The 17,500-nt window shown below is 28.1% G+C and overlaps 1 protein-coding gene and 1 non-coding gene across 2 annotated transcripts; both read right to left on the reverse strand.

Annotated features, from left to right (window-relative positions):
- Positions 1 to 2,439: 2,439 nt before the first annotated feature.
- On the reverse strand, positions 2,440 to 2,512 carry Trnar-ucu. Its single transcript has one exon. It is a non-coding gene; the product is annotated as a tRNA-Arg (tRNA).
- Positions 2,513 to 4,986: 2,474 nt separating this feature from the next.
- LOC112692176 lies at positions 4,987 to 11,502 on the reverse strand. Its single transcript, XM_025566747.1, has 11 exons — positions 11,349 to 11,502; positions 7,227 to 7,810; positions 6,986 to 7,169; positions 6,843 to 6,923; positions 6,670 to 6,785; positions 6,510 to 6,597; positions 6,271 to 6,449; positions 5,613 to 5,726; positions 5,393 to 5,542; positions 5,086 to 5,336; positions 4,987 to 5,030 (listed from the first exon to the last, which is right to left on the reverse strand). The coding sequence occupies exons 1-11, from the start codon at positions 11,349 to 11,351 to the stop codon at positions 4,987 to 4,989; spliced, it is 1,794 nt and encodes a 597-aa protein (XP_025422532.1). The 5' UTR covers positions 11,352 to 11,502.
- Between the last annotated feature and the right edge of the window lie 5,998 nt (positions 11,503 to 17,500).

Genomic DNA, 17,500 nt, shown 5'->3' on the forward strand with positions numbered 1-17,500 from the left:
TAATTTTTCTTATCTTCATTATGTAAGTATATGCAATCCTTCTGAAACAGAATTAATTCAAACAATTTTTCGGTTATTTAATGATTCTATATTTTTAGTTGTAATACAATTATTATGATATGGTTTTTATAAGATTTGTTTTTCACCAATATACCAACGCCATATGAAATAATAATGAAAAAAATGATTATTTTCTAAAGCATATCATATCATGTAAGAATAAAATTTTGATCAGACAAATTAAATTTTGTTTCAAGAATTCTTTGTACTTAGTTCTGAAATTTATATTCACTTTATTCACTATACTAATATACACTTTATCACAACCATAGGCGGAAATCGGGAGAAGCTTGAGGGGACTAAGCTCCCCAAAAATGTAAAGTACAGGATTTAGCCCCTCTAACCCTAAAAATACAATAATTATTATAATTATAAAATGCATTTTTAATAACTGTATTAAAAAAAAAATTTCTGTGATAAAAATTAAATCAAATTCGTAAAATTTTACAAACTTATTGTCATGACTTGGAACGATCGTAATTAATGTAATATTAATAATATGTCATTATACCCGCATTAGTTATATAATTCAATGAATTAATAATTTCTGTTTAGAATGCCTACTCCAAAAATGTTTAAGATAAGACGCCTAATTGTGTTTTTGTTTGAATTATTGAGTATGTCAAATTGTCAAACTTTGTAAATTGTCTTCTAATAATTACGTACAGGGGTTATACCTATACAGGTATACCTATAGGTATAATAAGCAAATAATGCTCAGCCCCCTACTAATTTCACCAAATTTCCACTAATGATCACAACTATATTGAAATCCGCAATCTGCATACATCAGCATTATCAAGGGAAGTTTGTATTTTATTTAAGTAAATTTCTAGCTTTGTTATTTATGTGTCTCATTAAATTGTTATTATTTTTTAAATCCACCTTAAAATGAATTAGATTATCATTTATAATCTTAGGCAAATATTTGATAAATTATAATTATTATTGTTGAAGAATATTCTATGTTACAATAATTTCAAAGGCAAGGTTTTGTTTTAACTTTTTTTTTTGCACGTTTATGGATTTTTTTATAATACTTAAATTAAAATTATATTTATTAGCAATATCATAAATATTGTCGAGTTCCTAATAACGACCTATTTTACTACAATTATATAATGTATATAATTATTCTCTTGGTAAATATCTAAATAAATTTAAATTATATTTTTCTTCTTCTCCTTCGTCTTTTTCCCAACTATTTGAAATCGGCCACCCTTGTTCTGAACCTCCGATTATCTCGATTTTCTATATCCTCTATTAATTCTTATTAATATTATTAAATAATATTAATAAGAATTAATACAAATTACAAATTTTGTAATATTTATTAATCTTGTTTTTATAAAATAATGTTTATAATCAAAGCTTGGAACTTAACACGTTAAAAAGTACTAAAATATGGGCATACATATGCTTTAAAAATATCATAATATGCAGAAAAAATTTGGAAGAATATGCAAAATTATTAATTTATTGAATTAAATACGATTAATATAAATTAGGTACATAGGAAAATTAAATTAAATATACTTGCACACTTATTATTTTTTACATTAATGTATGTAAATATAATAATTTAAGTAGATTGTATATGACAGCCTACAACAACAAGTGAACCGCACTCACTAGAATGATCTGTGCGAATACAAATTTTTAGCTTTCAAGATAAAAATGATATAACTCAATTTAAATGCATTATTTAACAGTAAAGAAATGTTATCTAAACATTAATCTCATGTTTTAAAATCTATCAAGTATTTGTAAAGCCGGTTTTATTGCTTTATTGATATAATAGCCGAATACGGAACAAAAAGTTTTATATTAAAATTAATTTTAACGCATATTGTATGTGTCTCTTGTGATTCGATTGATCTTTAAACGTATTACTTTTAACGTACTTGAATACACTACATCTATACTACGTTTTGCGTTTATACGTATTCAAGCTTGCGATCCTCTTCGGGTAAAAATTAAATGTTCAATCAATCGAAGTATACAAATACTTGAAAACACTGAGTAAAAAAAAAAAATTCGATCGTGATAATATTATGTTTGTAAAATTAATTTTCATTCTTTATTCAAGATAAATCATTGCGTTTGATAACAATAATAAACATTTCTGAATTTATTATTCACATATTTTTATACGCTGAAAACACTATTTTCCTTATTTTTTTTTATATATAAAATATTAATCTAATATACTGTAACGATGTCTTTTAAATAAATTGTACACCAAGTGTTAAACATTGCTATAATTGCCGCATAAATCGTTTGACTGCGAATAGAAAGTAAATTCGTTTTCTCGGCGAAATATACAAAAAAAAAAAAAAAAAATTTGAAGAACTAAATTGTTCATCGAACCACCTTGTATATCCCTGGTGGGGATCGAACCCACGACCTTTGGATTAGAAGTCCAACGCGCTATCCGCTGCGCTACAGGGACTGTAGAAAAATTATGGACAAAACGTTGTAATTGATTAGCACGTTTTATGATAAAGTGTTATAAGTATCTAATCAATTTCATAAATAATAATGAAAAAATTATCATCGAGTTCGAGTAATAATTATTATGACCATTTTCTATATTTTTAACGTGAATTTAGATAAAAATCTATTCGAAACTATGAAACGCAACATTATCCAGGTACTTTACTGTAAATTAGTTATAACATAAAGAACTATGATAATTACAAATAAATAAGATTCCTCGTCACAGTTAAAAACAACAGTATATTAGTATTTTGTAAAACAGTTCGAATTCAATGGTCACCAAATATCACTAATATCACAATCTCTTTCTATTTTTACGTCAGTGTCATTCAGACCTGGGATTATGACAGTTTTTCATTTCATTACCACACAAAAACATGATGAAAATAACTTTTTTTTTATACGAAATATATTTAAGCATACTTTTTTAATAATTGTGGTCCAACACCTACAATAAAGAAATTAGAACCAATATCCTTGACAAATATTTTTTTAAAATTGTTATTATGAACTGTATTAATTAATAATAATATATTAACATTATAATTATAATTATAAAATTATTACAAGTCCAACACCTTCGACAAAAATGTTAGAAGCAATATCCTATAATTATTAATATTATTAAATGTATTAATAGTTTAAATATTTTTATTTATTATTTATTTATTATTCTTATTTATTTTAATTTTGTATTTAATAAAAATACTAATATAAAATAAAAATAAAATAGAAGTAATAAAAACGTAATTAATGCATGAGAATAGCAAAAATAACACATTTCAGTGAAGAAACATTAATGCATTTGTATAAAGAAACATGGCACTGAATTGCACAGTGGAAAATATTTACTTTCATTTGTATAAATTCAGAACAAATTATTTACTAATTAATTATGTTAACACATAATAATACTCAGGACTGGCATAAACAAAAATAGTGCACTCTACAAAATCAAATTTTGACTCTGAAAAAAAAATTGAGCTCTAATTTTAAAATAGCCCCCCTCTATTTTTATGTGACTAACTACATGAAAAATATTTTAAAGAAATAATAAGTAGTGGAACTATCAGTTTTTTTAAGTATTTTTATTTAAACGCCAAATTTGTAGTTATTTAATTTACTATGAAATCATTGTATTTAGATTTTAGATTATATATTCCTATATATGTATAGAAAACATTGTCATTCCTTCTTGAGGATGTTTCTTCTTTAATTTGTATTGTCTGCACTACTGGCTAAACCGCTAGATGGCATTACAGTCATAATATGTAATGTTCTATAATTTTTAACAAGACTCAATGTTAAAAACATACACAATTTTTATTATATTTATTTATGTAAAAATCATTTTATTTGGGTTATTAATAACCAATAAGCACCTATTTAGCTATAAAGAAACTAAAATAAGGACTTTAAATGCTGATTCTTTAATTGTTTTTATGATGAGGAAATCAGGAAATGTAATGTATAATAAATAATATAATTAATAAACCTTAAATTGTTTTTATAGAAAAACAAAGTTGAGCCTTGATTTACTAGACCGGAGGACTAGTAACATAATATATATCAAAATGTTTTTTTTTTTAAAATATTGTTCACTATTAACCTTTCAAATAACTAAAACATTGTCATAATCTTAAAAAATTAAACAAACTTTATTTAAAAAAAACTTTTTTTTTAGTTTTATTTAAAATTGATTTTTTGCTTTAAGAGAAACAAAGCTCAGTAGAAGTTTATCCGTGTCTAATTTATCAGCAATTTATTTTTCAGTAGAAAGATTTGCTAATCGTTCTTGAGATATATTTGATCGCAAATCATTTTTTTTTAAATTTTGTTTTGTGAAACTTCTCTTGACTGTTACAGCAGTTACAAGTTAAATTAATATAAATCTTAATATTTTAGAAGTAGTAGGGTTTAGTTCTATCAACATGTTTTTATAAATATACATAATGTAACACATTATGTACTCAAAAACTAATTTCGGATATCATTAGAAATAAAAAGTAAGAGCTCAATCATAAAAATGCTGTTCACTAATAATGTGGCGCTCTAAGCAGGTACTTAGGTCACCTATACCCTTGAGCCAGCTCTGATAGTATTTTAATACAATTTCTAGATAAATAAGTTCAAAATATATTTTTTAACTTTTTATTTTTTTCAGAAAATCATAAAAAAAAAAAAAAAATTTAAATCCTTTTTTTTGTAAACTTTGATTGTAAAAATATTAATAATAATAAAAATAATTAATGTTTATAAAAGATTATTAGATATACAATAAATAATGTATAAGATATTCCTTTTTAGTTTAAAATTGTTATTTTAATATTTATAATTATGAAAAAAAATAATTTATAATCAAAAAGAGGTAACTTATTCTAATTAACTTAAAAATAAAATCATAAAAATTAATTTAAATCCTTAACTTCAGTTTGTTGCTTTGTTTTTTTTTTCTAGTGGTTCCATGGATCCTAGAAAACAAAAATTATGATATTTACATTAAGAATATAATAAAATAAAACTCACTCATATCTTTGAGATTTTTTACATCCTCTTCATTTTGACCGATTATTAAAGCAATTAATTTAATAACTTCTGCAGAAGAAGTATCTACCAATTTACTGGTTTTAGTTTTTTTAATTTCTGGTAAAATTTTAGTGATATCAATTTTCCTTAAGAGTCTAGGATTTTTTAATTTCAATTCCTTTAAAATCAATCTAGCTGCTGCTTCTACAGCAGCAGTATGTACAATATTTTCATCAACAAACAATGGACATCTGTGAATTAATTTACATTAATTTTTAATTAATTATTTAATTTAACTAATACATACTTGTTTTCAACCACTATATTGTGATAAAAATGATTATAACTGGAATCAACTGGTTTTTTACAAATGTAACACATGTTTTTACCACAAGTGCATTTCATTTGGTTGCAGCCAGCATCTTTTATAAATTTACAGTTACAATAATAACAAGTTCTGAATAAGATGAATAAAATAAATATTAGTTTTATTTTCAGTAGAAACTTAATGGTCAAGTGTTAATTACCTTATAAGTACATCAGACATTTTATTTTCTATCATGATTCTAACTTGTACTTCAGGATCTTTTTCTTCCAATTCATTACATTTCAATGGAAAATGGTTTTCTCCTCGGCATTCCCTAGATATTTTATAAAAATATATTTAAACTACATATTTAAGTATAAAAAATACTTTTTTTCATTTTTAGAGATTTTTTTTATTAATAATAAACAAAATATTTATTAAATGTATTAATATTAATGGTAATAATTATTACCAATAGTAACAAGGCAAGCATATTTAAAACCCTAAGCAATGTATTTAAACAATAACAACTCCTCCCCCTCCCCTTACTGCATAATATATATAAATATATAATTGTATACAATTATTCAATATTACTACCTATAGGATTTTTCTTTATTCTTTTCAAATACCTAACCTATCCATCATATGTGGATATAAATTATTTTTCAATGCATGCATTAGCCAAATAATTTGATTATTTAAATAAAATATGCTCATAAGTATATGAGCCAAGGGATACCCAGCCCCATGATAGGTTTCTAAGGCTAAGCTATTGCATTAGACAAACGTCAATCATGACGCCACTGATTACCAAATATTTTTAGTTTCTTAAAATAAATTTCATAAAAAAAGAATAAAAGAATTAATATTCTAACCTACAAGTTTCTTTTAAGCATTCAGGATTTAAGCACTTTATTGTTTTAATATTTCTGGATAAAATTACAGAATAATCACAAAATGCACATGTTTCAAGTCCTTCAATATTAGCTGCTTTGATTTCTTGCATTTGCTTCATTTTTATTATATGTTGGTACAATTTATTATCAACAACATTCTAAAAATAAATAAAGAGTAATTAAAATAAACTGTCGAATAATTAATAGAAATGAATTACTTTAATCATAATTAAACTAAATTCTTCATTGCAATTGGCAAAGCATTTAAAATTTAGTTTACCTTCAGAGACTATAATTTCAACACCCCTAGAACATTATTAATTATACTGTAAAAATATGAGTAAATTGGAATATTTACAAAACGAGAGAATAAATTACTTTTTTATGCATGATAAACAAAAAGTATGGCCAGCTTGACAGAAATTTATTTCAGTAGATAGCAGTTCATCATTGAAGCAACATTCACAGGTCTGAAGTTGATTACTTGACTTAGCCTAGGATAAACACATTTTAATAATTAATATGAAAGAAAAATATTAAACATATTTTACTTCGATAAATTTTCTAGTACGGATGTTTTTTTCTGATTGAATATATCGAAGAATATTATCTTTGTTATCAATGAATGCAATCTAAAAAATAATAATGGTTATTAAATTTAAATGTTCAATTATTAGATGTTATTTATATTTACTTCAGTCACTAAGTCAATATTATCAGATGATTTAAAATTGAATGGTTTTGGTTTTTCAAATAGCTTTCTTGTATACTTCAAATTATTTTGATTAAGTGTCAATAGATCTTCAACTGTATTTGATAAATTGTATTCATTGTAATAAAACACATTTTTAAGCATTTCCATTGATACATTCCTAAACCTAATTAAAACAAATTTTTATTTAAGACAAATTTACAATAAGTAATTCCAAAATTACTTATAACTCAAGTATGACATTGACTCCTCGATGTAGTGATTTTTTTTTATATTACGATTCAGATTTTTGAAATAGTTTACAGGATCTGGGCACAATTTTAAAAAATCTTTAACATTAAAATTTACTGTCAAACTTTGAATAATCTTTAAAGTCTTAAGTTTTTCATTGTATCCTGTAATTCTTGGATAACTTATAATATTTGTGGCAACTTTATCTAAAAATTCATTCAGACCAGTAATATTATTTGAAAAGACTTCTCCGACTATATCTAAATAGATAGGATCAGCATTCGGAAATAATTCTTTTAAATCATTTGTACATCTAATCGCTGAAAGAGGTTGGCGTAAATTATATGAATGTAGTTCAGAAAGAGTATCAATAAGATTGTTCTTTGATAAATCAAGTTTGAGTAGTAAACATAAACGGCTAATATCTTTATGATCTTCGAAGTCCAAAATTCTTATCATATTTGCTTTATAATTTGTATATAAAATCTCCCAGCCAAAATTTGAAAATTTTGGATAGTTGAGACAATCAGAAAGCTTATCATATCGAGGTATTACGTTAAGATCTAGAAAACAGTCCTGGAAAATATTAAAAATTAAATCAATTTATTTAATGACTAAGTATCCAATTTAATTAAGTACAAAAAATAAATTGGTACAGTAGAACTTCTTTAAATTTAAACCAATTTAAGAATATTTTATAAATAAAAATTTAGGTTACATTTTAGAACTAAAAAAATCATTAATTAATAATATAATGTTTCATTATTATTATTATATTAATACATACAATAGAAGTATTATACAACGGACCGTACGGTATATACTGTAATGTCAATATCTCAGTTATTATATATCAGAGAAAGAATAATATAGATATTAAAGTATGTGTTATTATTTGTATATTCAAAACAATAAATTTGCAAGTAATTTTTTTTTTACAAACAAATAAAATCATTTTTTTTTTTTTTTTGAAGGATGTTGTAATAGAATATATATTATAAATATAATATTATTAACCGAAACAAAGAATAATCTAAAAAACACAGCAAATATTCTGATGAAGGAGGGGACAAAGATTGGCAGCTTAAAAATTAATGAAACAAAGACAAAATATATGATAGTGTCAAGATAAAATCACAGAATAGACTCCTTAAATGTAAAGGACCACACTTTTGAAAGGGTAAGAAATTTTAAATACTTAGGTGCAGATATTAATGAAGATGCAAAAAGCCACGAAGAAGTTAAAGACTGACTAATCGCAGCAAACAGGTGTTACTATAGACTGCTACCATTGTTCAAGTCAAATTTTTATCAAGAAAATCCAAAATAACCTTATATAAAGTCCTAGTTAACTCAATAGCTCTATATACAAACAGTACCTGGGCAACAACAAAAACTGATGAAAAAAGTTAGAAGTATTTGAGAAAGATATTGAGGAAGATTTTCGGCCCCGAAAGAAACAATAAAAGAGATTATGAAGTACAAAGCAATAATAACTTAGAAGACCTATAAACAAACTTAGCATTTTTTAGGACCCTGAAAAGCGTGCAAATAGAATGGACCGGATATATATATATATATATATATGGCGATCTAAAGGTCTAATTGAACAAATAATTACCTGGAAACCAAACACAAAGCGACCCAGAGGATGACCCAGGCAAAGATGGATAGATTGAATAAAAGAAGACTTGAAGATGCTGGGAGTATGGAATGGGGAAGTAACAGCAGAAGATAGAGAGAAGTGGAAGCAAGTAGTTGTTACGTCGATGGGACTAAAAGGCCTGTAGAAAGCCAGAGAAGAATATAAATATAAAATATAAATTAGGTAAATGATTAAATAATCACATAACCCTAGGAAAATAAATAAAACTTAATAATAAGTTATAAATATATATATAAATTAGCATATTACACATAAATAATATATACAATATTTATTTTTAATTTTTAATGATTGGTATAAATATGAGGAAAATTACATCTGAATACAACAATTGGTACTCTTTTAGTATACTACTATATTACTACCATAATATTTCAAGGCAAGCATAAATTTCATAGAGGACAATTGATAAATTGAGATATAATTTCAAATTAAGTTGATGATTTATCAAGTGATACACCGACGATATCGATGATTATTCCACAAAAATAAAATTGGGGAAGATCATAGGCGCCCACAGACATTTATCTAGGGAGAAGCAAGGTCTATAAAATATAAAATAATGACTGAAAAAAGGTCTTAAAATGTTCTTCGTGGCTTAAGATACAAGTTAACACAATAATAAAAACCAGTAACTAATACTGTAATACATACCTATAAAATATGCAAATAAATGTATGCATATAAAGATAATAATTATATACATTTTTTTTTTTATACAAGAAAACTGAAAGATGTATGAAAAAAAATTAGAACCATGTTTTTTTTTTGTTACGTACAATCCAATAAAACTACTGAAAAATTATTTAACTGACAAATTTATTAAAAATTATAATGATAGTAAAATATTTAGATTAAAAATTATTCTTGTTGGAAAGGCAACTGTAACTGTCTTACATCTTTTGCGAAACGATCAACCATTGTCTTGTCAATATGTTCGCTTATTAAATTGTATACAATAAAATTTTGTGCAAAATGTGCATAACATGCATACAAAATCAAGTCCCTTGTCTGTCATTTATTATTATAACCAGATTTTTACCGTCTGTTATGTACTAAATGACTGTTCAGTTGTACAAGTTGTGGCCAGTATAGAAAGACCAATATACAGAATGTAGTAAGTAATGAAAATATTTCAGCTTCTAAAATATTTTTGAATTAATTAATATCCGTTTGTTCTTTTATAATAATTATACCAAATCTTAGATGTTAAGATTGATAATAATATACTTTCAAAGATAATATATTATCATTAAATTAGAATTATAAAAGTATATGAAGAAAACAATTGTCGAATTTACTTTAATGTAAATTGTTCATGTTATTAAGTTCAATATAATATATAATCATGTTATATAATAGATTTTAATACAGCTAGGGCCCTGTAGGGGAGGCAAATGCCCCGTCTAGCCCCTCCCTCCAGTCACCTATGAGGAAGATCCATTAATTCACAATACAATTTATAAGAAATTTTCTGAGATGATGTAAAAATAATATATTATGACGTATAACAATATTATAAAATACTTGACAATGATCATCACTCATCAATAGGACAGAGGAATTGTAGTATTGTCATATTTGTTTGAGACATTCACAAAAATGACTGAGTATGAAACAAATACATATGATATCATAAAACTAGTCTTGAAATTTTATTTAGCATAAAATGCGTATTTGATTTGTTTTTTTTGTTTTTAGGACATAATTCTTTCGTTTTACACTTTTAGATGCAATTGTAAATAATTTATCATTTTAACAATACTTTTCTATCGGCGTTCTTATTACATCTAATATATGACCAGAGTATTGTTTAATTCATTATTCACAAATGCATTTGTTCCTAGAAATACGTATCGAGAGTTGCCAATTAAATTAATTTGATTTATAAAGTAAACCCGTTGTCAATTTTTGTTCGTGTCAATGTTTTGTCTTTGTGTACTGTTTTAATGCCAAAAGATAAACAGTCTTTAAAGACGGTTAAAGTTAATTATCAAAATTTGTAAGTATTTTTGGCTGACAGTAAAGTCCTATACTGCAAGTATTATGACGTTAGAGTAAGACATGAAAAACGATTTAATGTTACACATCATTTAAATGATTTATTTATTTTTTAAATATATTACTTTAAAAAACAATATAAGGGCATGTTTTTTAGAGCATATTATGGGAGTTTAAAATGCAAAAGAGTGCTTATATATTTAGTGTTTTTTATTTTTTTAGAGCTACAAGTCTTCTGTCTTACTCTCATCAGCAATATATCAATGTAAAATACGGCCGCGCATAGCAAATGTCTGGTGCGCGCAGTGTTCGAACGGCAAATCCGTGAGACAACGATAGAGTACAGGAAAGAAGATTTTCGAAAGTCAACCGTTAACAACGCCGTGAAAAGTGCCGTCGAGCGCCACCAACGCGCACGTGCGTCAAGTTGACGGAAACTAGACTTACCATGGTTGTCGAACGACGAGGCAGTATTTAAATATTTGATAAACAAACGTTCAGTAAGGGTACGCAGTCGTAAAACGAAATAAAACGGGACGGGCGGTCGACGAACAGTGATCGTCCGACATACACGACGGTCGACGGTACAGTTATGCGATTAACGTTGAGGACGTGGTCGTGGTGGTGATCGCCGCGCGTTGCCGACGGCTCTCGAAGTACGGGGCGAAGTTTGTCGTCCGCAGAGGTGGGGATCGTTGGGGGAAAATCGGTCCGACGAGGTTAATAATAAAACACGTTGGACGTTCGGCGCGCGCGGGCCGTCGCCGACCATCCCCCGTCGGTCCGTTGCGCCCGCACGTTCAACCCGTGCACGAACGATTGTTCACGCCGAAAACGGAAATTTCGCGATTTCGAGCGCGAGAAAAACTATTTCGGTCACGAGACACGAATTCCGAGTATAGTTCGGTCGAAATTCAAACAATTATTACGGTACGCCGACAACATACTACAAAAGAAATTCATTTCCCCCGTCGAATACGGGAACCGTGTTTTATAATTACGGTTTTTTTCTTTAACGATTCATTATTTTATTCCGAATCAGTGGCGCTCAGACAGGTTACCAAGGGGTGCAATTGCATGTGCTCTCGTCGGGGGTGGGTGTATGGATGGGTTGGTGGGTATATAATTGTTCAACTTGGATACCAAACATTATGGAGTATAACTAGCAAATAACATTATTATTATAACACAAACATACCTATACGGCACTGAGTGTAGACATCTTAATTTCTTAAATTTATAGCAGTTTTAAGAGTTAATTATTGTTACAAACAATTTAAACGAACGTTTTTATAAAAAAAAAAAAAAAATTTGCGGGTGGGTGTGTAACTTTTTTTAGTTCAATTACTTCTATGCGCCACTGTTCGGAACCATCGCCTTGGTCACTGTTAAGTGGTCACTACGGTAGACTACGCACGTCCTACAGAACCCATCAGGTCTTGACGGCTCGTACAAATAACAAGCCGAGAGTACTCGGTAAAATTTCCCTCGAACCTCCTCCACAGCACATGCACGTTCGTTAAACAATGCAATTTTTATAAATATGAGATGGATAACGTACGTGTAAGCGATTCCGATTCTCTTTCATATTTTGTCTCGATTTGGACCTAACCAGTTCTGCGCTAGACATGTGCCAATTTATAAGAATGTCGTCCTAATACAATTAATAATTATTTGCGCAAAAAAGTAAGGATTTCGCATAAATTAAATAAATATTCAGGTCCAATGAACATTTGTAATTATTTTAACACGTCGAATGTCTTATTGGTGTAATCGACATGTGTAGCCCGTGAGCCGCCCTGAACTAGACCGCGCACAACGTCGGCCACCAGTGCAAAACCGTAATTTGTACAGTCCATTTTCACTATTATTTATGATTTGAAGAATGATTAATATAATAAAAAAAAAAAGCGTTTAAAACATTGAAATATTTAAGCTAAAATTTATCATCATAAATTTTAATAAACAACACCACTATATACATCGAAAAATGTAGCTGCATGAAACGCTTTACGAAATACTATTATTATCAAAAATTCTGGTTTATAAATCGGAAATTAAAATTCATTTTCGTTTATAAATAAGACAAATAAACAAGTTAGCTAGACAACATTTAATATAATATTAGGTTAATAACCATTTTATCCGTGCACGTGAACCAAGTAATTTGCTACAAAAATACACGATCATCACGACCGGTAATCTTCGTTAACGGTTTCTTGGAAAACAATTCACTAAAAATAAACGAATACAAAATCCAAATATGCCGTTCAAATTAAAACATTTTACTGAATAACCACGAATAATAAGAAGAATGACTCTGATAACCGAATTAATAATAAACCCATAAAGATGTCCATATATGGATAAATATATAATTCTATAGAATTTGTCGATTACCCGTCTAAGACAACGGCACCGTTGTCGATCACGTGTTGACAGCGGCACTTAATGTGTCAATCACGGTAAATTTGAATAGGAAAATAATTTATAAAATTTAAGTAGTATAATTATAATTACACGAGTAAATGAGTATGACGGATGATCTATATTTTCTAAATTTAATTTGAACATTTCTGAACATCATGGTTTAGTAAATGTTTAAACAAATGGCTCTCCTATGAAAAGGTTGTCGACTCCTGCCCTAGGGCTTTATTGGTAATTAAAATCAGGGATAGTAATTTGTAGGAGCGGATGGGACATCATAACCTCATCAATACCTAAGAGCGCTTATATCGTTTTCTTGTCTATTTTCATCACTGCCTACTATAAAAGATTTTATGTATAATTAATAAAATAAATTTCATAATACAGATATAAATAATATACACCGATAAAACTAAAATGTTTTAGGGAATTTAAGAAATTACTCTTCGAACAATTGGAATATTCAATATTTCCAATAGTTAATTGTTTATAATACGGAAAAAAATTAAAAGTTTCAAAATTTTAGGTCTTGAGAATCTCCAATAAATTCATCATCTGATCGTCATTATTTCCTCCCCTACTACTATTGCAGCCCTTGTATAGTCCGCACATTCCTCCGTCGGCTCTGATAAGACTATTACAGTTTACAGTAGGAATTTTATTAAAATTAGTATATGAAATAGTACAAGTAGCGGTAGCGGTACTGACTAAAATATTATAATCAACTTTTAAGTGTGATACATGGCCAATTATCCGATCGTGATATTTAATATTCACATTCATACGACGCGGAGACTACTGTCATCAAACTATTATTAACTTCAATGTTTGAACTATTTTTAATGAATAGTCGTAATTTACTAGGTACAAACAATATTATTTGAATAACTGTTATTGTATATTACATTTTTAATTATTATTGTTGCAATTCAACTTGAAATTGACCTTCATTGACCCTTTTTAAGTTTAATGGGTGAACCCAATGGTTTTCTTTTCAGTGCGTTTGGATATGCATGTCTCTTGTATAACGCGTAGATTATACACACAGCCTCCAATTCGTTTAATGTTTCCATTATACGTTAAGGAGGTCGGTACTGGTCATTTATTAAGGAGTAAAATTTAGGCAATTAAATTCACATGTTGTATCGGCAGCGCACCAACCGTGCATGAATGTGAGTGTGTAAATCGATATGAGTGTGCGTGAGCTATTATAAGATAAAATTAGATAATTACACTGTCTGCGCGTTATCGGATGTGTATCTATTTGTATATTATACGTCTTATTAGTCCATGCGTTATCGTTTCATAGAATTACTGTTATGAATTGTGTTTATTATTATTATTATTATTATTATTATTATTATCAACTGGAGATCACAATAATTGATGAAGTCTCTTGCTTTCTACGATCGATTCTTATTTACAATCCAATATAACGTATTATATGACGAATTGTGTGTGTTTTTTTTTTATTTTGTTGCAAATAATACTAGATATGGAAAACAAAAAAAAATATTCAAATAAAAAAAAATATATAACAACTTATCGAAAGAAAAAAGGACGGAAACATATGAGGTAAGTACTACATGTATAAAAAATATAACACGGCTACTACTATAGTAATATACTATACAGTGGTTAGTGAATCATATTCTAAATGAATTCTAGATAATTTTTCTTCAAGGACTCCAGCAATGACGTAAGAATATTAGATAGTGTATCCACTGTGCAATGTTACGATGCATTTATATGTATATAATAATAATTGTTTTGTTACATATTTTGGTTTGTACGCAAATAGATACGGAATACAATATGAACCAATGGCTAAGGAAGCATTTGAATCTTTATTCAATGTTAAAGTTTTACCAGCTGGTTTATTTGTTGACGAGCAATATAATTTTTTAGCTGGTTCTCCAAATGGATTGGTGGGAAAAAATAAAATTATTGAAATAAAATGCCCACGTATTAGTAAAGATACGATACCACAACAAGGAAATGTGGCTAAAAAAATCAAATTTTTAAAAATAAAAAATAATGGTGATTTGCAGTTGGACAAAAACCATAATTATTATTACCAGGTTCAGGGACAATTAAGAGTAGCCAATAAATGCTCGTGTTATTTTGTAGTTTGGACTCCAAAAGGTAATAAACAGTAATATATTATGACCAAATGCTCTTTTTTTAATTCACAGTTTAAGTATGGTTTTTGTTTTTAGATATGTTTGTAGAAATAATGATGCATGATGACGACTTCTGGAAGGATAAAATGGAAACACAATTGGTCGAGTTTTATAAGTGTTATTACAAGAAATTATAAATCCTACAATTTTAAAATAAATAGAAATTTTTTAAACTATTATTATTGTAATTATTAGTCGTGAATTATTATCATATACTAGTTTATATTTTATTTAGATACATTTTTACGATAATAATAATATATAGAAATATATAATGGACGGCTGTTATAATTTGTAACTGATAAACGGTTACTATTTTTTTTAAATAAATTGGTTTTCAAAAGCGCGGACTGACCAACGTATGTGATATGGTGCGCGAGTGACGACTGATGATACCGGGGTCTGATACAGTCGTACGGAAAAATACAACAGCCGCCGAAGCTTGTTCTTATTCCGAATATAATATACAACACCGTATCGTCAATAGCAAATTATTTTTAATTTTATCGGGAACTGCGATACGCAATTTATACTGGTTGTGTTCGTTGACAAACGCACAGATAAGGATATTTACGCACGCGCACGCACAGGTCAGTGATCGACTTTGGTCACTATTTTTCGAAGCACTGTTTAGGATGAACAAAAATGCTTTTACGAGAAAAACTCTTACGCCACAGTTATTTGTCGGATTTTGACAAAATTTTTTTTTTCTGAAATATGAGAACATTTTGCAGGTCGGATCAAAGCCCGAATTTTCATTTTACTTTGAACAGTGCTGGAAAATTACATTTGAAAAAAAGCAAATATTGTGCATTATTGAAATGCATATTTTAGGTTCTTCAATTATAATTTTGAAAATTGCGTTTTGATCCGACCTACGAAATGTTTTCTTCTTTTGAATAAAAAAAAATTTAACAAAATTAACTTTATAATCGCGCATATGCTCGCCGAGTATTTTAACTAGAAGATTATGTCGTTCCTGCACGACTCGTGTATTAACCGATTATTCGGCAATCGTGTATACTTTCCTCGTCTTCGTCAATACTCGATGACCATCCCATTATTTATAACACAATCGAGGTTACTTAAGAATTCAAATTATAAACACCTTATTAATAAAACGTATTATTTAGTTAATAAATTAGTAAAATAATTTATTTAATAATTAAATGTTTAAATCAAATTGTTTTAACACGTCACTACGCACAAACACCGAGATGTAAAATAATAAAATACGTATTGGTGGGCGTGATTATTTTTAATTCCTTTGATTCGAATCACGTTTACCGACAGCTAAAGCCGGTCCCACACGATTCGTGTACTCGGCGAATAATCGACGTACGTTACGCCAGCACCGCCCATTAGGAAAATTTGATTTTTTTTACTATCAATAATAAGCACGTAATTAGCATGAATTTGCATGACCAATTTCGCAATTTGCATGTCATCCATTTCTCCAGAATCGCAAAAATTAACGGGTGGTGCTGCCGAAACGTTTCGCCAGCACCGCCCAATCGCAAAAATGGAATTTCATATATTTTTTCATAGCCATTATTTAGCACGCAATTAGCATGAATTTGCACGACTATCACCGAAATTCTCTCGATCGTTGTTTCCGTGCAATAACGTATCCAAGAATTTGCGCGTTTCGCCAGCACCGCCCAAAATCGAAATTTTACGAATTCCTAAAATTCAACTACGCCATCGTTTAGTACGCAAAATAGCAAAATATTCCAAAATTATTCGCAAAAAATATTCGCAAAATATTCCTGAGGTTCTACAATATTCGGGGAAAAGTTTTAAACTTAGAGGAGTTTGTAGTTATCGCCGTGGACTTAGTCGTCTTAGAACATCCATAGGTCACTATTTGACATTGTGTAAACGTGGACCCCACAACTGGGAAATATACGACGATCTACAAAATAAACCAAAGGCTGTAAAAGAAACCACCACAGTTCCTTGTGAAATTCTCATTTACACAATATAAAT

The sequence above is a fragment of the Sipha flava genome, unplaced genomic scaffold (assembly GCF_003268045.1).
Source record: "Sipha flava isolate LNK unplaced genomic scaffold, YSA_version1 71_pilon_pilon, whole genome shotgun sequence".
In the NCBI taxonomy this organism is placed as follows: domain Eukaryota; kingdom Metazoa; phylum Arthropoda; class Insecta; order Hemiptera; family Aphididae; genus Sipha; species Sipha flava.

Excerpts from the sequence above, each read along its gene's own strand:
- LOC112692176 (XM_025566747.1), bottom strand. Across the intron at positions 6,924-6,985 it reads ATATTGACTTAGTGACTGAA|ATTGCATTCATTGATAACAA; the intron begins GTAAATATAAAT and ends ATTATTTTTTAG. Across the intron at positions 5,337-5,392 it reads AATATAGTGGTTGAAAACAA|ATGTCCATTGTTTGTTGATG; the intron begins GTATGTATTAGT and ends ATTAATTCACAG.